The sequence below is a fragment of the Trachemys scripta genome, chromosome 1, assembly GCF_013100865.1.
Source record: "Trachemys scripta elegans isolate TJP31775 chromosome 1, CAS_Tse_1.0, whole genome shotgun sequence".
Classification (NCBI taxonomy): Eukaryota; Metazoa; Chordata; order Testudines; family Emydidae; genus Trachemys; species Trachemys scripta.
The window spans coordinates 153,081,543-153,104,713 of NC_048298.1; the positions used below are offsets into that span (position 1 = coordinate 153,081,543).

At 40.8% G+C, this 23,171-nt stretch overlaps 1 protein-coding gene across 1 annotated transcript in view; it reads right to left on the reverse strand.

The window, feature by feature from the left end:
- The window catches only part of IMPG2 (interphotoreceptor matrix proteoglycan 2), an 87,721-nt gene that overhangs the window by 12,435 nt on the left and 52,115 nt on the right, over positions 1-23,171 (reverse strand). The window contains exons 6-13 of the mRNA XM_034767931.1: positions 20,121-20,170; positions 19,518-19,609; positions 15,311-15,472; positions 11,890-11,948; positions 9,283-9,300; positions 6,802-7,046; positions 5,723-5,808; positions 164-482 (exon numbers count right to left, since the gene is read on the reverse strand). Coding sequence (XP_034623822.1) covers positions 164-482; positions 5,723-5,808; positions 6,802-7,046; positions 9,283-9,300; positions 11,890-11,948; positions 15,311-15,472; positions 19,518-19,609; positions 20,121-20,170 — 1,031 coding nt within the window. The remainder of the gene's footprint in view (positions 1-163; positions 483-5,722; positions 5,809-6,801; positions 7,047-9,282; positions 9,301-11,889; positions 11,949-15,310; positions 15,473-19,517; positions 19,610-20,120; positions 20,171-23,171) is intronic.

Consider the following 23,171-nt stretch of genomic DNA (forward strand, 5'->3'; position numbering starts at 1 on the left):
ATTTAGAAGTTGGTTCTTTTTAGTCACATGCACACTCTGAAGGTGAAACTGACTGAATACATAGGAGTTTCTAGGAAGTTGTTTTGGAGGGCCCTGGCTCCTGAGCACAAGGTAACATTGTCACCCAGACTTCAACTTTTGTAAATGAAGTGAAGTAACTTACCATCTTCTAAAGAAGCAGGGATAGACAGCCATTCCTGAGAGTCCACAGGAGAGCCATTTTCTAACATTGATGGGGTGCCAGAATGAAGAGTCCGGCCCCCTTCCTCTAGACTCATCCCACCAGGAGAAGAAGTGAGGACTGCCTTTGGTGTTGAATTCAAGTTGTTCTCAGAGTCCAGGTTTTCTGATCTTAACCAGATTTCATTGCCATTGGACTGTTCACTATCAAAGATGAAACCTGGTTTGGTGAAATCAAGTGGCAAGATATTGCTTGCAGTTGTTGCATCTGCAGAGGGCCACTCAGCTAAAAGGGCATTATCCTGAAAGATAAATCCATAATAACCTATTATTGTGCGACTTGTGTCTGTGTAAGGACTGCACACAATATGCTAAGTAGTACAGTAATTAACTAGTGGCAGCTTCTGCTTGATGGGCTTCTGTTTCCCTGGTTAGGGGATAACATGCAGTATCCAGAGGTTCCAAACTGTAAGGATTAGCAATGGGTGCCTCTGTTAGTAAGTTATAGGGGCAGGGCTGCATATGCCTCATCATGCATGCGGCCTACATTTTAAGTCAGCTCATGTTCATTCCAAAGGATAGGATCATATACAGATTCTTTAGAGGAGAACAGCAGCATTCTTTGAAAATGATATTCAATAGCAGTGGGATACTGTGGATTAGAATGTGCACTACTCATGCCCATCTGTTTTCCTTTTACCAACTGAAAGAATTTACTGATGTGTTATAAATAAGGTTACGATTTTGTCACAGTTATTTTAGTAAAAGTCAGGGACAGATCATGGGCAATAAACAAAAATTCACGGAAGCCCATGACCTCTCCATGACTATTACTAAAACTAATTGTGACAAAATGGGCCAGACGGGGGATGAGAGCCCAAGCGCTGCTGCGGGAGGGGTGGGAGCCCCCTACCACCAGTTGTAGATGGGAGCTGTGGGGGCCCCGTGGCAGCTGGGAGTTCCAATCCCGCTGTCCCAAGGCCAAAGTGGAAAATGTCACAGAAGTCTCTGGAAGTCACAGAATCAATTACTTCCATGACATAATCTTATCCTTAGTTACAAACCAGTAATATTCAATTAAATTTTTCACAGGTCAGATAAAGGAACTTGCGTATCTTGGCAGGCTAAAAGGCTCTCTCTAGGGTCACAGGGCTCTCCGGGTGTTTGCTCTCTAGGGAGCCTGCCAGGGATCGCAGCCATTCAAAAGTGGTGTGCCGGATTGTATTTATTTATCTCAAAATAAAAGGCTAAGCATGCCAGTGTCTTGCAAAGAAATAATTATACAAATACACCACAATGCTATTAAAACAGCATGCTATTCGTATTAATTCTATTAAAACTATTAAATTAAAACTGGAAATTAAACTCATGAGAAATTAAATGAATGGACATCTAATTTTCCTTTCTTATAGCCTGATATTTTGACAGCTGCTCTGTGGGGTTTTTCTTCTTTTTCTGAAAAACTACTACGCTGGATGCAATCAAGTTAACTGATGAAAGCACGTCAATTAATGATTGCTTTACGTTACGTAAGTACCTGATTAAAAGTGTACCCCTGTAAATCAAAATGTATCAACAAAATCTAGCTTCAGTGTGTTTAAATATAAATTAAAAGTTTATAAATTAAATCCATGGCATGATTATAGAGGGAAAATGAATGGAAGTACATCTGCCCAGCCCCCATCAGTTCTGCCCTCTAGCGCTTCCATCTGCCCAGCACTCTAACCCCCCAATCTGCCCGGCCCGCAAATTAGTTCTCACCTCTAGCCATACCCTGCTCTCAGCCCCCCCCACCCCCCCTTATCTGTGGCCTTCCCAGCTTCATCTCTGCTCTTACTGGGATTCTTCACCCAACCCTCACAGCCCAGGTTGGGTGGAGGTTGCAGTAGGGTCTCCCTCCCCCTTCTAAGGCCTGGTGGGAAGGCTCCAGGGGTTCTTCACCTCCCTCTTCCTTCTCACATTGGGTATTATAGGGAGGGAATAGGGAGTGGAGCTGCCCTGAGTTGCAAGGTTCTTTCTGCTCCCTCCTTCCCCTGCCCCTCCTGTGAGCTGGGAGGGCTCCCCTCCTCCTCCTCCCCCCCCCACCCTTCCTACAAGAATAGGCTAGGCTGCTGAGGGGTGGGGAAGAAAGCTGTGCTGCTACTTCCCAGCAGGCATGAAGGATCAGCTGATGCTCAGTGGCGGGCCAAATGGGAGGTCCTCATGGGTTGGATGTGGCCCATGGGCTGCCAATTAAAGAACAATGTTATAAGCTACCCATCAGCTGACTCAAGTGCTCCTGACTCTAATATAGAAACCCATCCGTCTCCTTGTAGTTCATAGACATATTTGGGTAACACCACACACTTTTTTTAAAGCCTGTTAAAACAGTGGAATCTATAAGAAGAGGAAGAATGCTTAGAACTTACATAGTGCTTTTCATCTCCAAGCTAAATGAAATGCAGAAAGTAAACAAACAACATGGTGAAAAGCAAATTTGATTTCAAAGCTTTTCTTTTTCTTTCCTACACTATACTTGTGTGGGCATCATAACAATCATAATGCTTAGCACTTTTCATCCTCAAACATTAATCTATCCTACCTCTGTGAGATAGGGTAGGTATTGTCTCCATTTTGCACATAATGAAACCAATACAGAGAGATTAACTTAACCAAGACCAAAGAGGGGGTCAGCATGTCATCTGTGACTAGAATTGAGGAGCCTGGCTTCCAGTCCTTGGCACAGAAAAATAAACCAGGTGGGCAATGTGCACACCAGTGCTCATTCCCCTAGCATGAATACTCGTCAAAGACTCGTTTAAGCTCAAATTGTCAATGTCAGATTGCATTTTTGGTTGTAAAACTTGCAATCTGTGATGTGTGGGCCCCTATCCTACAGTGTAATTCACTAGTGTAGGCCCTTGGACTCCACCAAGGAGAGGGGTCCATACTAGCAAATTACACTGCAGGACACGTTAGTTATATAAATTCATCCAATAAGGGAATAGAAACAATACCATACAATTTATGTAATGAATCTATAGGTGTGTGAATTGTGAACACTCACAATGGACTCTTTACAGTCTATACCTAAGAATTATTCTGAAGTAATTTGCAAATGATGAATAAATCTGAGAATTTAATTATCTGTGTTTGAACAATTTGTGAACAGGACAAAAAATGTGAATTTCACAGAATAAGCTGTTTGCTTGTGAATTATTTGTTCAACTCTTTAACAAGTATTTGCCTTTCCTATTTTTATGACTAGCCATTATTCCACTCCTGATATCTTTGTGGGCTGTTTTCATTTTAGCAATTGCAAGCTATCAATTAATTGAAAATTAATATATACAAGTGATGTGCTTCAGGAGTAAAAATCATCAAGGTATGTAAAACTATCAGGGTTTGTTTTGTTTTTTCCCAAGGTTAGCCAAATAAGTATTAAAAAGAACAAACATAAAAACTGGTATCAATAACTTTTCAATGCAAATTTTTTAAATGTTAGCACGCAGGTTCCAGGAATTACACTTCATCATTTATTTAATGTGGAGAGGTGTTCCTATGACAACTAATGCATTTCAAAGATTCTTGTTATGGTACAATGTTATATTAACAAGTTTAATATTAGAGTGGCAAGTTCTGTTTTTGCCAATATTATTTGAATGGCTTACTAATATGACAGATCACTGCAAAAACAAAAAAATCCCAATTTTCCATTTCTTGCTGCCAGAAAGACATTACAGTCAATAATCCAGCCTATTACAACCACCCTCTCTGGTTTAAATCTTATCTGCAGGATTTGAGAGAGATACAGTGATGAGGATTTGTAAAATTTAAAGAAAGGTGGATCTAGAGTTAATTGATATCTGCTACTGATCAGTTTGTGAAGTCAGGATAGTCCCACAAAAATATGATGAAATAAAATTTTAAGGACTCTATTTTAAACTATTTCTACAGTGGGGCTAATACAAAATATAGCAGGACTCATTTTCTCACTGACACTTAATTTCTCCCATATAGCTTTAGCTGTGTAGAACAGATATTGCAACTGAGCAATTAAAAAAATCAGCCTTGTTTTCTGTTTGTAAACTGTTAAGCAATTTGATTTTCTTATTGAAATTGTTTCCTAAATAATTTCTGTATTGTTCATTGCACATAGCAGCTTGCTGCAAGTATTCATTATCTAAAATTGAAGCTCTTGATTGGAAATGTAGGTCACATGCTATTGTTTCTATTCCTTGACTGGATAAACAGAGCTATTGGAATCAGGTTTCTGGGTGCAAATACTTGCTTTTACAAGTTCATAATTCCCTTCCAGAAAATATTCTCAAAAATCCAATTAAAGTGAATTGCTGCAAACTTTCCTGTCAATAAATTCATTTGCTAGAATATCTTCAGAAAGTGAACATAGAAAGGATGTAAGCACAGCTAAAGTTATTTCTTTTATTAATGCATGTATGGAACATTTTTAACTATTCACTCATCTCATCTCTACAAATTAGCCAATACATTCATGCTGTTCACCATAATCAATCTGTTATGGCAATTCCATGTAAATCTCTAGGTTGCATAGGTTTATTTCTGAAGTTTTTATTCAGCCAAAGATTCCTACTGAAGTGATACTACACATATTAATATACTGTATATTAATATAATGTACATCATAACATACACTCATATGAAGTCAATGGGAGTTTTACTTGAGTGAGGACTTAAGGTACTTGGCCTGAAATTAAGTGTGCCCAGGCTCTCAAAACTATCTGCATAATGGGCCAGATAAAAACAGATTGGATCACCACCAAATTCAGGGATGTTCAGAAGCTGTGTCTGAATTTTGTGGCTTAATTTCAACTTATCTCAATACATATATAGACAGGTGTTGCCTTAAACGCCTTCAACTTTGGAGCAAGCTTGGACATATAACAATGAAACTACTGGCCAATATTTTTCTAGATTTCCTTTGCTGTTACTGAGACATAGGTTTGTTTTTATAAAAACTGAGCCCTGCACTTCTCAGTGATAGCAGTACAGCTGCAAAGGAGGAACAGGAGTTATATTTTAATCTAATCTCTTCCATGGGCAAAATTTCCCCTCACGTCTACCTCTTCTGTTCCAAGAAAAGGCTCAAATGATACTCTTCAGTTGTGAGGACCATCATTTCCCTATGAAGCTATCCATAATCAAAACATTACAAGAAACCAGAAGGGAATCCTAAAATGAAGAAGTGGTTAGACAGTACACTATAACAAGTACACAGTACTGGCTTGTTCTGAAAAGAACAGATCAGCTTCTATTGCAGGAGGCGTGCCACTCTCCTAAGACCAAATATTTCCCAAAAGGAAGACTTCCAAAACAGAGCTCTCTCATCAAACTGTATGTCTCTATATTGTGTGTATTTCTGAGCATTCATTCTGTATTTCAAACATGGCAGAGAGCTGTGTTTTTGGATTCTGACTATACATCCACCTTTTAGAGTTAAACTATTCGGTTGTGTTTGTAAGTAGGCGGCTGGAGGACAAATCAGAGTCATTAGAATGAGAATGCAGTGCAGAAATGTACTTACAACATCAGCTTCTGGAGACTCAAGAACAATTGGATTTTCAGTAATCCTGGATGTGTCTTCAGGTGCAGGGGAGAGAACTTCTTTCACTGTGGAAATAAAAGATACGTTGTTAAATCACAGTTCATATGGAATGGTTATTGTAGTTTATATGATGCCAAGTGTGTTTTGTTGTCTTTTTTTCCTCCAAATGCTGTCACAGCTGGGGGTGCCTGAAAATAATTAAAAGCAGAGGATAAGAAAACATTCAGCATTTGAAGGTGTCCACTGTCCAATTTATCACCCCAATTTGCACTTTGAGAAGATCCTGGAAGTAAATATGAGATGGTGAGAGGAGAAATGAGTGAGGGTTTTATCCAGAGTACCCTGATGCTTCTACAAACAACTTTCTTGCAGTGCTAGTGCAACCTTTCGCAGGATTCTCTAAGTGCTCACCAGAATGATTGAGAGTCTGGAATGCCCTTTATCAGTCACACTTAAAGCAAGGATAGAGGAAGAATAACGACCTAGATAGATAACAATTTCCACTGGCAACAGGGAGGACATCGAGAAGACAGCACTTACCAGGCACTGGTCTGTGCTGCCAGAGCCCAACTCAGCATTACTAGGCTGAAATTCATCCCCTATGCATCACTTGAGCTCCATTTAAGTGGCACATAGGGCCTTGTGCAGGCCTTCTGCACTGAGCTGAATTTCACTCTTACAGAATGTCATCAGCATCACCCTGCTGTAAGAGGACATACAATATCATACAAAAGTATATATTTTGGGTGGAATTTGTATTTCCTTTTAGTTACTGACGTATGATTGAAACCATCAATGCACACCTTAAAAATTATACATCACAATGTTAAATTAATTTGAGAGTGGCTAATCTGGTGGGTTAGGGATAGGATCCTACCACTATTGATCTGCTTTGATTTTGATAAAATCAGGAGAAAAGGAGGAGCCCTGTGGACCATACCACTACATATAACTTCCTCCTTTTGAGAGAATAGCTCCTAATCCCCCACACCACATCCTTCATCTTTTTTAAACAAATTCTGCTTAACAGACCAAAGCATTTCTTAAGTAATACACACCATTAATGAGCTGGAGAGAGTCAGGGTCCAAAGTCAAAGAGATGTTTTCAAGCAAAGAGTTCTTTTGAAGGATTTCAGCAATATAAGTTCTGAAGTCACCGACTGTGTAAACAACAGTTGGGTTATCCTCAAGTTCTATGAAGGAGTTGTCCTCCACTTTGTTGGAATGAAGGTTAATAAGGTCCCAGGTGGCATTGCTGATGGTTTCCCCAACAAACGTGACAGCGTAGTGAACCTCCACACCACTGTGGTTTTATAAAGAAAAAAGGAATTATAGATCAGAGCTAAACAGTTGGCCAGTTATATCATGCATTCTGGTTGTTTGAGGAGCCAGGTCTCACACTTAGAAAAGATACAACAGTTTAAAGGGGGTCTTTGGTAAAAATATATTTAATTATTTTTATGTTTGTCTATCTCTGTAAAATGTATCACAGTTGTAGCAAAATCTTCAGCGAGAGCGCCACCCAAACTCAAAATCTCATAGTTCCAACACCATGACAAGACTAAATATTTGACTTTATGTCATAAACATTAATAGGGCCAACCAATATCCAGAAGTGGAAATATTATGGGTGAGGAGCCCAGGTTTTTACCAGATCTTGTCAACCCCATGAATGGCTTTGAGACATGGAATCAGCCTGGGAAAATGTAAACAAACAAATATAAAAATTTGAGAGTCCTTGATCATCCCTAGTGGACAGGTTGTGCAATTTAAACCTGCTTTAAATGGTGCTCTTGATAGATCTAAAGATGTGTTTATATTATATGCCAAGAAAAGTGCCTATTTATAAGAATGTAGTTGCTCTCATTTATTTTTATTAAGAAGCTTTTGTTTTGTAAATTTGTACAGCTGAATTATTTGTGCCAATCCTACTCTATTTTCTGAATTTTCTTCTCATGAGCACACTTGGATTTACTTCCCCACAAGACAATGCAGTAATCAGAGTTACCATACACAGAGCGTAAGCACCAGGGAGCTTTAGTTAGTGTTTCACACTTTGACTGTACAAAGTGCACAATGAGAAAATGGGGTTGTCTATGAAGTACCAGGAAACCCTGCTCCAAAGATGGGTTTTCCTCCAGCCGTAGAGCTGGAATGCATTCCTAATCAATGGCTGGGCTTAGAGAGACCTGCAGAGCTAAGCGCAGTTCAGATGTAAGCAGCAAATGAAGCTGCACTAAAACCACAACTCTGCTGGAGTTTTGCTGTTGCCACCTTGGCTGAATTTCACCCATTGTAGGCACATCATGGGCACTAAGTATCACTATGGGGAATGGAAACAGAGCACAACAATGAAAAGACAGGGCAAAAATCAGAACCCAATATGCTGGATGAGAATAATATCCGGATTTAATAAAGCCATGCTGTCAGTTGCAGCTATTGACTGCAATTAATAACTACCATCATCCACCTGAAATGGACCCAAACATCTGTTCCTTGGAGCAGAGTTTCTCTGAATAGATTCTTGTGCATCCTTTCTTGCACAAGTGCATGGGAGCAAGGGGATGGCTTTAATACTCCGCTGTTTTTACAGAGATTTTTTCTTTTCAATCCCTTCTTCTAAAATCAAATGCTGCTTCTCCATAAGATTGTTTATGGAAACCAGCTTTTATATTAAGATGTGTATTAGAGGGAATTTATATTTGACCTTTAATGGATTAGGAGCCCACAGTTCATTGACTTTGGGGAACTTACCTAACAAAAAAAGGTATCAAAGAGAGCGTTCTTTGAAGCCCGTATTAATTGGAAATTATTTCAAAATTCTTCAAATGAATAAGGGCTTCAAAGAGTGCTCCCTCTTTGATTGTATTTTAGGAAATCTCTAACAAAAGGTCAATAAACTGTGGGCTCCTAATCCATTAAAGGTCAAGTAACTCCCTCTAACGTGTATGTGTGTCTCTCTCTCTTTGATATATATATATAAACATTCCCCAAACAGGCCCTGTCTGATCTCTCCTTCCAGTTGAAGAAGGTTGATTACAACTTCCACTCAGGTTCACATCCATGCTGGCCTTCAAACAGCTAAATGGGGTTTGCTTGAGATGTACAATTGTCTTAATGTATTTGGCTTTATACAGTAATAAAAAAAGAGGTACGGTACCTATCAATGGCTCTAGGTGCCCTGTCACAAATTGCAATTCAAAAACAGTAAACAGCAGTTAAGCAATTTTATTTGCTTTCAACTAGAGAGTCCTACAAAAAACATAGCTCACTAACTGATTCATGTTTAGGCAGAGTTTCCTATGTAACTCTTTCTGATTACCAGTTAAATAAGAAAATTGGATTAGACTATCTGAGGCCTAAAACAGATCAGCTACTTGTAGTTTAAAGTAAATCTACAGCAAGGGATAAATTTTTACTGGATGTATCCTTAATTCTGGAGCCATAACCACATGGTCATAACAACTGGTAGTCTCATGCAATTAGCAAGCCTGTCTAAATTTACACTACGACAATAAATATACATATGTTGTCTTTACCTGTCATCATCAGGAGACCTAAACATTAAAAAAGAAATAAATATGTTAAACGAGAAACAGTTTTGTCATTCCATTTAAGTCTTCTAGTTCAGCGGTTCTCAAACTGTGGGTCGGGACCCCAAAGTGGGTCCCGACCCCATTTTAATGGGGTCACCAAGGCTGGAGTTAGACGTGCCTGGGGCCAAAACCCAAGCCCCACCACCCAGGGCCAAAGCCAAAGTGCAAGGACTTCAGCCCTGGGTGGTGGGGCTGAGGTTGCAGGCCCTCGGCCCGGGGCTGAAGCCCCTGGGCTTTGGCCCCCCCCCACCTGGGACAGCGGTGCTTGGGCAGGCTTACGTTTCAGTCCCTCCTCTTGGGGTCATGAAGTAATTTTTGTTATCAGAAGGGGGTCACGGTGCAAGGAAGTTTTAGAACCCATGTTCTAGTTTACTCCTTACAGTGACAGCTCTGACATGATACAGAACAGGCAAATTTGAAAATAAACCAAATTAAATAGCTTACAAGTAAAAAATGTTATTCTGCTATATAAGGGACCAAATTCTGGTTTCACTCAACTTAATGGGAGATTCACTACTGGCTTCAATGGGACTAAAAGTTGTTTTACTAAGTCAGTGCAGTTGTACTAGCATATATCGGGGGAAAAACAGGCACAATAATGTTACTTAGGGCTACTTTACAAACATGTTTACTTATCAGAAATTAGTAGGATATCCTTGCTGGAATATTTTGCCAGAACCAGCAAGACCTTCTCCACAGGTGCAGCCCCATGTAGTGCACGTGTAGCTACACATCACAGTGAAAGGCAAACTGTCTACAGTGCGGGATTAGCTACATGCAGCAGGGAAAGTCTCTGGCAGGGAAAAGGCCCTAGCAGCTCCCCAAACCTTTCCCTGCCGTCTCCCCAGTGCCAGAGCCTTTCCACAGTGCTGGAGTCTTTCGCTGCGATGGGGAAAGGCTCCAGCAGCAGGGAGGCAGTGGGACAGTGTAGACAGGGGAAGCACTGCTTGGGCATGTAAACAGACAGCTGTGTAGGCAGGGCATATACTCTAGGCTTCTGGCATGTCTTTACTCTACACGCCTAAGCCGTACACACTGCTGCTTATACCCATGCTAGGGGTGTGTGCAGTGTACGTACTCTGCACACTGCTGGGGCTGATAGGAGGTATGAGAATGGCATTAATGGAGATGGAAGTCATTTCTCTACAGAACTGGTATGACAAACGCTGAGACCGTGCAGGCTTTTCTATGCTGCCACACCCGTGTGTTTTAATTCTGACTTCTGCTAAAAGTGAGAACTGAAAGAGCTGTTTCCATGCTCCTGCAAAGCTTAGTTTCCCTTGCAGAGACTGCAAACAAGGATAAATATTAGGGAGAATGTGATGTGGCCATTTATCAACTACAATCCATTTTATGAGACCACCACTTCATTTTACACACCTAAAGATCAACTAATAGTTGCCAATTATTAACAAACCATCGCATACTGGGCTAGATTTGAATTTGTCACTACACAAATGGGCAAATCCTACCAAAACAGGCCCACAAATAACCTTTTGAATGTTTTATTATTTCATTCTGTAACAGCTTTTCTATGGCACTCATAACCATAGCATTTGAACCCCATCACAACCCCTTGCCCCCCAAGTATTATCCGTGTACACAGGGAACTCAGGCACAGAGAGTGTGAGTGTCTTGCTCAAGATAACTAGTCTGGCAGAGCTGAGAACTGAACCCAGATTTCCTGATTCCCAATCTGGTGCTCCAAACACAAAAGTATCCTTTGTCCCTTGCCATTTTTGCTTCTGGTGAGTGTTGTAGCAACTGAGTTTACTGGCAGGAATATTCAGAGAAACATTGACTTATAAATCAACAAGTACAAAATGTTAATGGCGGATAAATTTCAGATTCATACTCTTGAGTATTCACATCAGAAACCCAATCCTAAAAATTATCTTCAGTCCAATCAGGAAACAGAAACATGTCATGTGACCTGTGCATCCAATCAAATCAGCTCAAATCTCAATTTCAAGTACTTACTACAAATCACTTGGAAACAATCTTTACAAAAAAATGACTCTGTGAATCATTTTGAAGAACAAATAAATTGGAGAAATTCCATCTTTTCACAGAATATTCATGAACAGAAAGACAGGCATAATACATCAAATAAACAATTTGTTACAAATTATTCATCTAGTTCTCTTTGTGACTTAGAGGTGAAATGTTAGATATTTCATCATTAACCTTCTGAACCACTCAATCTTCCCTAATAGACTGGATAAAAAGTTAAGTACACTCAAAGTTTTCCCAAGAGTGTTTGGATTCCTCTGCATTTAATACTAACCTGTGTCAAATTATGAACATTTGAGAATCTTGGAGAATTATCAAATACATATCTTAAATGGCAAAAGATATGTTTATTGTATTTAAATCCCTCGGACAAAGAAACAGGGGCAGACATCATGAGAGAGGCTTTAACTGACTTCAGTGGCAGAAGAAAGAACAGCTGATCAAATTTGTCCTCTGTGGTAGTGATCAGTAAAAGCTGTGTAGGTCAATTATGAGAGCACTAGTGTTAGGTGTGTATGCCTTTATAAATCTATTTACCTGAATTCCAGCACATGGATATTATTATATCCAGGTAATTCTTCAAATGCATTTTTTACCTATTTGGGAAAAACAGAGACATAAATATGATTTATGAAAAATAATACAGTTTTTTTTCCTATTGACTTATAGCATTAGATAGAAATGGAAAAACTGTTTAGGAAATATTTGCAGCATTGTATAAAATGATGAGTTATGTATTTATAATAGAAAAGGACATAGGACATCATAGAATGTTTTATCTGTATATATAAAATGAGCTGAGATGGCATCTCTTCGTTGTTACAGAAACAGAAGGAAATTGTTAGTACACCCAGCACCGATAGGAAAGCTACAGACATTTGACTGTACACAGAGAAAAGGGAACTATAAATCTGCATGGTCACAATGGAGCTCTCTGGCATCTTAATTCTGTAGCGGCCTTTCAACAGACATGCATGAGGTTAAAACACAATCCGATTTTATATGAGCCCATTTACCTGACAGTCTCCATGTCTCCTGACAGCAGTGCACCCATACACTACTATCCTGCTTATCCAACTCAAATCTCCCCCCCCCCCCAAGGTTCTGACTGCCTCTAAAATTCTTTGGATTAAATGTAGGACAGATTAAGACAAAAGTCTTAGGATCTAGGCCACACACAGCAATGAGTCAGCGTACCAGGTGCTAGTGCAGAACGCAGCCAATTGCTACTGGGCTAGCTCGGCTGCTTTACCTGGGTGGAATTATCAAGGGTTCAGGAGTGGGAGGAAGATCACAATCCAGTGGGTGAGGGTGCAGCTAGGAGGGGAAATGTGCGGGTGGTAAAGTGCTGGTGTATCCGGGCCTAATTAACTAGGGGACCGTCCTGCAATAGTGGGCCACAAATAGGAGAAACCACCAGTAATTGTGTTCATGTTGGAACAGAAAATCCCTGTGATCTGTCATCGCAAGATTTTTTACTCCCCAGATTCCACTCCCTGGACCTGTTTTTAAATGGTTTCTGGTGAAACTTAAACTATCCCAAGTGCCGCTGATTTTCAAAGGCTTCTTTGTCCAAGCAGAGAGAGAAATAGGCAGGGAATCAAAGGAACAGAACATCCAGATGCCAGGTGGCCCCTATTCCATCTGACGTTTCTTCCACATACAGTAGGGCACTATTTGGCCACACAGCTAGGAAAATTAAGACTCTGACCTAAACTGGCCATACATGACAGTTGTGGTGACACCCTTTGGCTGAAGGATAGAGTATATCTATTTCCCACCTAACTCAGAATCTGGCATAGAGTTAGCCCCAGCATAATGGATTCAACAGACTTTGCCAAGAAGAGCTCCAACTAATAAGACTGAAAAGGGAATAAAGCTAGAGAAAAGAATGCCATTATTGTTTGCTATTTTATAGCACCCAATGTTGTGCTGGGTGTCTTACCTAATACAAAAGAAAGACATGGTCCCTGCTCCAAAGGGCTTATGGTCAAAATGTGGACGTGTCAATGAGTATGGGTGAGAAATGGAGATGAGGCAAGGAATGTCCAGATTTACAGTGATATGATCACACATGCTCAGTTTCAGTGCACACATATATATCGGTGGCCCAGGAACTATTTTTTCTTTAAAAAAAAAAAAAGATAGATAAAAATCCAGCTCTAGGACAGCAAATATTATGGACTCACTAGTTGTGAGAATTGCAGAAGAGGTGCATTTTCAGGAAGATTTAAGGCCTGATTCAACAGCCCTTCCTTATTCAGCAAAACACTTTTGTGCTTAATTTCCATTTACTTCAATGGGATTTAAGCATGTGCTTGAGTACTTTGATGAATAGGAATAGATTTAGGCAGGTTCTTAAACGCTCTGCTGAGCTGGGGCCCAAGTGAGCAGTGAGTATGGGCTTGGTGGCTCAGGTTACAAATGATGTATTACATGTGAGGGGTGTCCACGCATTCAGGAAATGTCGCTGCTCTCAGATGGTACTGAGTAGTAATCTGTTGTTTTGTGACCTTCATAAACTTTTCTAATGTATCATTCACTCTCTTTGGAAGAATTCACTGCACTGAAGGTAGTTGCTTTTACAGTCATCTGAAGGTTCATTCCACTTGTTAAGATTATTGAAATTAAGCTGGGAAGTCTTTCTGCTTTAGCAGTTGGGACTCAGTGTTGTCCTTCTCACGTATTCTGGATCTTAAAACTGGCTAGGTTGTACATGAGCTCAAACCTGCCCAAAAATTTAGAGAGCTCTGACGTAAATTTAGGCAGGCCATTCACTAATAAGGAAGCATTACAATTTTAAACAGCTTTTCCAAGCCCTGAAGTTTTATTAAGATCAAATGGAATTCCCTCATGAGACAATGAGAATCTTGACGCTTCTTTAAGCCCTGTCTTCACAACCCTATCAGCGAGTCATTGAAATATTCAGGAAGAATAGGGCCAAACTTAGACCTGGGATAAGCAGATGTGTAAACTGGCAGAATGATGTAACAGAACAAAATGCAGTTGCTATCAGCCAAGCCTTTTCCACTAAGCAATAATGTTTTTATAATAATAAAGCAAAATACATTAGTAAAAGCAGAAAAGGAAACAGAGAACTTCCCAACTCAGGCTTGAACGGAGTCCCTTTGCCCCGATCAGGGGCGGCTCTATGTTTTTTGCTGCCCCAAGCACGGCAGTCAGGCGGCCTTTGGCGGCATGCCTGCGGGCGGTCTGCTGGTCACGGGGATTCAGCAGCATTTCTGCGGGTGATCTGCCAGTCCCCGTGCCTTTGCTGTACCCGCTGCCGAGTTGCCGCCAAAGCCGCGGGACCGGCAGGCCTCCCACAGGCATGCCGCCTAAGGCTGCCTGAATGCCGCCCTCACAACAACCGGCACGTCACTCCGTGTGGCTTGCCGCCCCAGGCACACGCTTTGCTGCGCTGGTGCCTAGAGCCACCTCTGGCCCCAATGTATGGAGCCCTGCCTTCCCAAAAGCACCCTCCCATCTCTACCTGCAAAAAAGACAAATTATAGTCCTGTACAAAGAGATGGAGAAGCTCAGCTACTCACTACTACAGGAGCTGTTGAGCTGGCATTCTCTCAGGCATTTCATTAAGCATAATTTTGGGGAGTTCTAGTGTAAAGGAAAAATTCCACAGTGCTATGCTGACAAGATATGGTGAGTGTATGTCCCAGCATTCTCACTGAGTTAGAATCTGGATCTCAGAGCAGCAGCACTGGTTTTCCATTCAAGGCAGAGCAGGCTGGCGTAGATGAGGACAGCAAGGATATTTGAGGCATCAGATTTTTAATGACTGGACAGTGAGGAGATGGGCATTTTCCAGCATGCCTCAGGCAGCAAAATCCCTAGCTAGCTCAGGAGAACCACATAAGGAAAAGCTGTCCCTAACACGGTTTTCACGTTCTATCATTGCTACTGGGAACTTGTGGGAAAAAGATTAGAAAAGGTAAATTACCTGGGAAATAAACTGTTCTGAGAGTAGCTGATGCTGCATGGTGGATGGGTCACTCAATTCCTCAGTGTATTTCTCTCCCAAAATAAAGATGCTGAACTCAACCATCTGGTCAGGAACAGGTTTCATCAGCTTCCCATCCTCCTTCTTTATCTCATTGTTGATCTAGGAAAAAAGAAAACAATGGGATTTAGTGACCTGTATGATTTGCTCTTGGGTTATTTTTTACATGAAGATCAATCCTTGGGCCATTCTACGCTTTGTGGGTTTTATCCATGCAGAGAGCAGGAAACACACAAGTTTCCTATTTGTTTATTGGGTCATTTTGGGGGCAAGTATCTCCCCTTTTCTCTCAGTGAAATAGGATGGGATTCAGCTTCTGTAACCAAAGGATCTTATGAGATATGCATGGGTATAGGGTGATCTGCAGAGGCCTCTGCAGAACTACCCAATTGTATCCCCTTTGATCTGGGGAGCTGCACTGTAATTTCTGAAGCAACCCTGGTGCCAATGACTGATGCCTCAGAAGGCTGTGCAGCAGAGGAATTTGCACGCATCACTGCTGATTCAGGAAGCAAGCAATAGCCAATCAAACCTCACCCTAAAATATGCAGGGTCAGCAGGGCAGTGTGCCCTGAAGAACAGTTGCTTCTTAGCTCTGCCTCACTGTGATCCTACCTACCAGCCCCATCCTACACATTTTTGGTGTTGTAATGTCAGGCGTCCCACGGGGTCCCAGGGGGAACATGCCACAGGATCAGTGCTCCCTCCCTTTCATGCTCCCCAGCCCAGATCAACTTAGACTTTAAGGCCAGAAGGGACCATCATGATCACCAAGACTGACCTCCTGCCCATTGCAGGCCACAAGACTTCACCCACCCACTCCTGTAACAAACCCTTAACCTCTGGCTCAGTTACTGAAGTCCTCAAATCATGGTTTAAGATGTCAAGGTACAGAGAATGCACAGGTTATTCTAATTTAAACCTGTGAGTAACCCGTGTCCCATGCTGCAGAAGAAGGTGAAACTCCTCCCCAATCCCCCACGATCTCTGCCAATTTGACCCGGGGAAAATTCCTTATCAGCCCCAAATATGGGGATCAGTTAGACCTGAGCATGTGGGCAAGACCTTGCCAGCCAAATACCTGAGAAAGAATTCTTTATAGTAACTCAGAGCTCACCCCATCTGATGTCCCATCACCAGCCATTGGGGATCTTTGCTGCTAGCAGTCACAGATCAGTGATATACCATTGTAGGCAGTCTCATCATACCATCCCCTCCATAAACTTATTAAGCTCAGTCTTGAAGCTAGTTAGGTTTTTTGCCCCTAGTGCTCCCCTTGGAAGGCTGTTCCAGAACTTCACTCCTATGATGCTTAGAAACCTTCCTCTAATTTCAAGCCTAAACTTGCTGATGACCAGTTGATATCCATTTGTTCTTGTGTCCACATTGGTACTGAGCTTAAATAACTCTTCTCCCTTCCTGTTATTTACACCTCTGATGTATTTATAGAGAACAATCATATCTCCCCTCAGTCTTCGTTTGGTTAGGCTGAACAAATCAAGCTCTTTGAGTCTCCTCTCCTAAGGTAGGTTTTCCAATCCTCTGATCATCCTCGTAGCCCATCTCTGCACCTGTTCCAGCTTCAATTCATCTTTCTTACACATGGGAGACCAGAACTGCAACCAGATGAGGTCTCACCAATGCCTTGAATAATGATACTAACACTTCCCTGTCTCTACTGGAAATACCTCGCCTGATGCATCCTAAGATTGCATTAGCCTGCTGTGGCTCCCCTCCGCTGACAGAAACAAAATGGAGAATATTGCCCTATACTAAGTGATAATCACCAGGGGGGAAATCCATTGGATTTGGAAGCTTTTTTGTTTTTTATTTACAAACCTCTAGGATTACTTTTTTTAGGTTTGTATAACTTGAACATCTTTTTCCTGTTATTTAAACTATTTTTTTCCCAAGGCAGTTTAAAATAATAATAAAAAAACAAAAGAGACTTTTGTTTAAACTAAATAACAGCCTTTGCTATATCTGACATGAGGAACAGAAACCTTCCCCCATCACACCTTCTTCTCCAAAAGCTTCACTGCCATCAGTGAGTGCCTTCTATACTGTTTAGAGCTTGTAATTATTTTTTAGTTTAATTCTCCCTCCCCCCCACAAGTCCCCCTATTCACAGGCTGCTGGTGGTTAAAGAAAAAGAGAGAGAGAGAGACAGAGATCTTGTTAACTGGCTTGGGGTGTGTGGCTCCCTAGTGCTCTACAATGTCCTCCCTCCCGTCTCAATTTTGAAAGGAGAGGATTTCCATTCCCCTGAGGCTCAGAGTTCTGAAGTCTGATCTTGGACTTACCCTGGTAAGAGGGGTTCTTGTATCACTGGGTAATCATCAGTGGTCAGGCTCATTGGTAATAAACCTAAAACTAGCTGGCATCCGAAGCTGGCATTGACATGTAGTGGACAGCTATTACTACCTGATTGTTTGTGGTTCTGTGTGGTTTGAACCACTGACCAGTCACCCAAAAATAAAGGTAAAGGCAGCATGTGAATGTATAAGATGAGAAATGCTGGCTTTTGTGCTTGTAATTTACAATACAGTTTGGCTGCACTGAGTAGTGTTACTTTATAAAAAGAGAAAGCACTGTAGCAGCAATAATCTAATTTTACATAGCCCTCTGAATTGCTGAGTAGTCCCCATCTCTGCTCAGCTACACGTCTAACACAACTCAGGGAATTCTTTTATAAAAAGAACAATGGTGAAGGTGGGACCAAACCAGAGGCACTGTCAGTCAGTAATTTAGAACTACAGCCATGATAAACTCAGGGGAACCAGGTTACAAGGGGTCACGTAAACTTCATTGTCAGGGTTCCCTCCTCACTCTGGGGTACAGATGTGGGGACCTGCATGAAAGACCCCCTAAGCTTATTTTTACCAGGTTAGGTTAAAAACTTTCCCAAGGCACAAATTCCACCTTGTCCTTGAACAGTATGCTGCCACCACCAAGTGATTTAGACAAAGAATCAGGGAAAGGACCACTTGAAGTCCTATTCCCCCAAAATATTCCCCCAAGCCCGACACCCCCTTTCCTGGGGAAGGCTTGAGAATAATATCCTCACCAATTGGTACAGGTGAACACAGACCCAAAACCCTTGGATCTTAAGAGCAATGAAAAATCAATCAGGTTCTTAAAATAAGAATTTATTTAAAAAAAGATAAAAGAATCACCTCTATAAAATCAGGAGGGAGATAACTTTACAGGGTAACAAAGATTCAAAACACGGAGGATTTCCCCTCCAGGCAAAACTTTAAAGTTACAAAAACAGGGATAAACCTCCCTCTTAGCACAAGAAAAATTCACAAGCTACAACAAAAGATAATCTAACGCATTTCCTTACTATTACTTACTATTCCTACAATATTAGATGCTTAGTTCAGATATGGCTTAGGGAGATGTATTTTCCCTGCCCTGGTTCCTTGCTGACTCCGAGAGAACAAAGGAACACAAAAACAAAAACCTTCCTCCACAGATTTGAAAGCATCTTCTCCCCTTATTGGTCCTTTTGGTTAGGTGCCAACCAGGTTATCTGAGCTTCTTAACCCTTTACAGGATCTAACTTTAGGTATTCAAGTTTGGAGAGTTTTGCCTTAGATAGATACCAAGGTGATGGATGCTTATAAATACTACGATGTAAATGAAATCCATCTATTATATAGGGAGTAGGATTTTCAAAAGTACCAGAGTGACTCTGGAGTACAAGTCACATTGTCTTCTATTAGGAATTGTGCTCCTAAGTCATACAGGTGCTTTTGAAAATCTCACCCAGTGTCCAGTCCTGCAGTACTAGCAAAACGCACATTGACATCTGGGTTGAGTCCATGTTTAGCAGTGTGTGGAAGCTTCGCTATGAGCCCTCTGTGACTGGGATAATCTCTTTCTGCAGTGAACTAACTAAACACTTTGCGTAATTCATCCCATTGGTTCAGACATTACCCTCATCAAGGCAGTGCTTTATCAAGTCCCTCCAGTAAATTCATTAAATCCCGCCGACCCTCAGTAATTACTATCTTTTGTTTGAAACTATTGGAAATCCTGTGGCAGGATCAGAAAGAAGAGGTGAAAGAGAGAGAGGCTGGATTAAGAAGCAATGCAAATCAAGGTAATAGCAGTTACGAAGGGCAAATGAAGAACTACTTACGCTAGCATCTGAGTCTTCATTCTTGTTGAAGGTATAATCTGATGGACTCTCAATGGAGACCTCATGAGGGGGTGGGACATTGGCAGCTGCATCTAAGAATGAGAAGAAACTTTTTTTAAAAATAATACAAACACCTACACACACTTCCTGCTAGACTGTTCAACACACTAAAATATGTTTGCAATTATTCCTGCTCCCACCATCCAGAGAGGAACAAAGCAGATGAATCATCTGATGGGGCAGAGAAAAAATAAATCAAATATGTTATTCAGGACTACACAAAAATTTGGTCTGCCTCACAAGGATGTGATACTTTTGAAAGTATAAAATCAAAGATATTAAAAAGTGTCCCAAGCCAATTTTAAAATTAGGATCTTTCAAGATGCATGCATGTTAGGCATTGACAGCATCGTTATTTGTATTACAGTAGCATCTACAGGAACCAATCAGGATCAGCATGACCTAGAGGTTAAAGGATCCATGTCTAATTACCAATCCCAAGCCATCAAGTTCCCCAAAGTTAATGTTGCAATACATTTAAAACATCAGTTTATACAAGCACTTAGCTGGATAGAGATAAATATAAGCAGATGAAAACAAGACCTCTTAATGTGGTAGCATCAGCAGCTGGAGAAGGTGTTGGAATTCCAGAGCTGAAAAACAAAATCAGAAACTGGATTAAAAATATGAAATTAAGGGTGAAAATGTGAAAATTAGTTATTTTTTTAATCTAGTTATGGTTCTATCACCCAGTTTTACCTGAGTATCTATTACCAAATCAAAAGACACATTTGCAGAATAAATTCTCCATGTATTACTTTACTGACAACTTCATAAAAAGCAGATTTTACATTTTAATTATCAGCAGCAATTTGGTAATGAGTCACTTGCATCTGCACAACACCTATCACACATCATCTTAGAAAGCTTAGCAACACAAACCTTGCTTTATATTATGGGCCAGTCCTCCTTGCCTTACTCAGTCTCGTTGTGTATGTTTACACTGCAGCTGGGAGGGGTGAGTCCCAGCACTCCAGCTAGCATGCTAAAGACAGCAGTGAAAACATTATGGCATAGATGGTGGCTTGGACTAGATACCTAAACTTGGACCCAGGGGGTCAGGAAGGCTTGGAATTAGGCAGCTAGCCTGAGCTGTCATACACATGGCTATTTTTAACGTGCTAGCTCACGCAGAGCTAGTTCAAGTCTGTTTACCTGCACTGGGAATCACACCTCCCAGCTGCAGTGTAGACGTACCTACTGACTTTAAAGCTGGATTTAGCCAAAGATGAGTGAATAAATATATCAGAAATCAAATCTGGCCTCAGTTGCAAACCACGCAACCTCACTACAGTCAGTTATGGTTGCAGGAGTCAAACTGTGCTCATACAGTGATGATGTTGAGTTGCAGCCTCAGCAATATTGCCTGACGAGAATACAACTGTTCTAACTTTCGGAAGAGCAGAACACCCGAAGTTCCCATTGATTTGAAATGGAGCTATGGGTCCTTAGGAGTCCTGAAAATCAAGTGACGTCTTATGTTATTCAGACTTTGAGCCCGATCCTGCAAGATGCAAAGTGCCTCTGGAAAGAAGTTAAAATCCCTTCATACCAACTGACTTGATTTACAAAATTAATTGCATCTAGCCTTTTAATGTCTTTGCAGGAGAAACAAATGAGAACAGCACACAGAGACAATGTGAAGGCACCAGCGACAGCCTGTGAGGGTCTGCAAACTTAAAAAAAAATGCCTCTCACAAGGAAGTTAGCACTGTGAGGCTCGGGAAAAGGTGTCATAGTCTGCTCTTTTCTACCACAGCTGAGGAAATAAATAGATGATTGAAATAATATTGCACTTTACTGTATGTTGAGTGCTGTAAAGTTCAAAGATGAAGAGGATGTCCATGCCCACAGGTCTTAGAATCTAAGGTCTCAGCTTGCAAGATGAAGAATGCACCACTGATGTCAGGGGGATTTGAGGGTACTCAAAACCTTCCAGGTATAGACATTAGAGCCCAAAGAGATGCCAAAACGCAAGAGGTGCTGAGCACTAGCCACTCCCACTAAAGTCAATGGGAACAAGTACAAGACACTCAGCACCTCTCCATTTCATACATCCGTTATACATAAGACTGACAAAAGAGCAAACTTTAGGTAACCCATTGCAGTTAGGGAGCTGGGTGGGGGGAGGTGAGGGTTTGGTTTATTTAATGAACAGATAAGTTATACAAATCAATGAAAGACAGAGGAATTCTGCTGGAGAGACCATGTTTAATTTAAAACACACTGAAGTTTATAACAAAGATCAGAACTGGATTAAAGTCATGCAGCAAAATGGAAGTTGCTCGTACGTCTTCTGTCCCAGTCATTTGCGGTCAAAATTATGTAAAATTCATCAGTTTCAGCTGAGTTTCATATTCAAATTGCTAGGGGGGTTCAAAACCAAAACTTTGGCCAAACATGAAAAACAAAACCACCCCAAACAAAAGGAGATGAAAATTTCTCAATGTGAAAGGGAACCAGCAAGTTTTGCACGGCTCTGGTTGTAAGCCGGAGCGATTTTGAGTCTAATCCTGCAAGCTGCTGAATCTGTACTGAAGCTAATGAGAGTTTAGGGTATGCTCAGCGTCTCACAGGACCAGGCCCTTAGTGAATACAACAATACTTGATTTGCAGGTAAGGTACTTTTTTGGATAAATACAGCAAATCTTTAAGATTGGGCTATAAACTCTGAAGAGAGCTTCTAATTCAGTGATCAATTTAGGAAAATCATGAGTGTTTATTGGATTGCAATATTTCTTTCAACTGAAGGGAAAAATCTTATTTCATTGGTTGTAATATCTGTGCCATAAAATGAACATTGCAGCAGGAAGAGTTCATCCTGATATACTTCTAAGACATAAGACGCTATCTGAGACATTTTTTCTTGATCATCTTGCTGTTTACAATTTTCAATTGAGAAAATTCCCTTCAACAAGAACATGCTAAGAGTTCAAAATTGTGAATTTTAATGCATTTTAATGTTTATTTTGAGAACAGCCTTTTTTTCCCCCCCATATTGGTTTTAACCCCAAAGATTCTATGACTTACTTGGGGCTTTATCCTGCAGTCTTTACTCAGGCAAAATTCCCCCTGAAGTCAGTGGTTGTTTTGCCCAAATAAAGACAAAAAATTGGACCTTAGATCACTCCTCAAAGAACGGCAGGACTCTACACTAAGTCGTGATTCCACATAGGCCTTTAATCAGCAAGGTTCTTAAGAACATGAGTAGTCATTAAGTGAAGTCATTAAGACTCCTCACATCCTTTAAGTTTATGTTAAATATGTATATTGAAGTATTTTGCTAACTTGAGGTCATAATGGACAATTGTAAAACCTGTGATTTTTCTCTATGCCAACCCTCTTCATTGTTCATCTTTCAAACATTTGACAAGAAAAAAATTGAGTTCCAATAAGGCCTTTAAGGTTTTTTTTTTTTTTTTTTTTTTTAAATCAGAACTATAATATACTCTCTAAATTTAGGGGAATCAGAACAATAGTGGGGCTCAAGAAGTTGAAAAAGAATTGGTCTTCTTTGCAGCAGCCTGCCTGGAACACCATTTCCCATTTGTTCTATTTAATACCATTTCCGTGGCTCGGGCATCTGCTGCCACT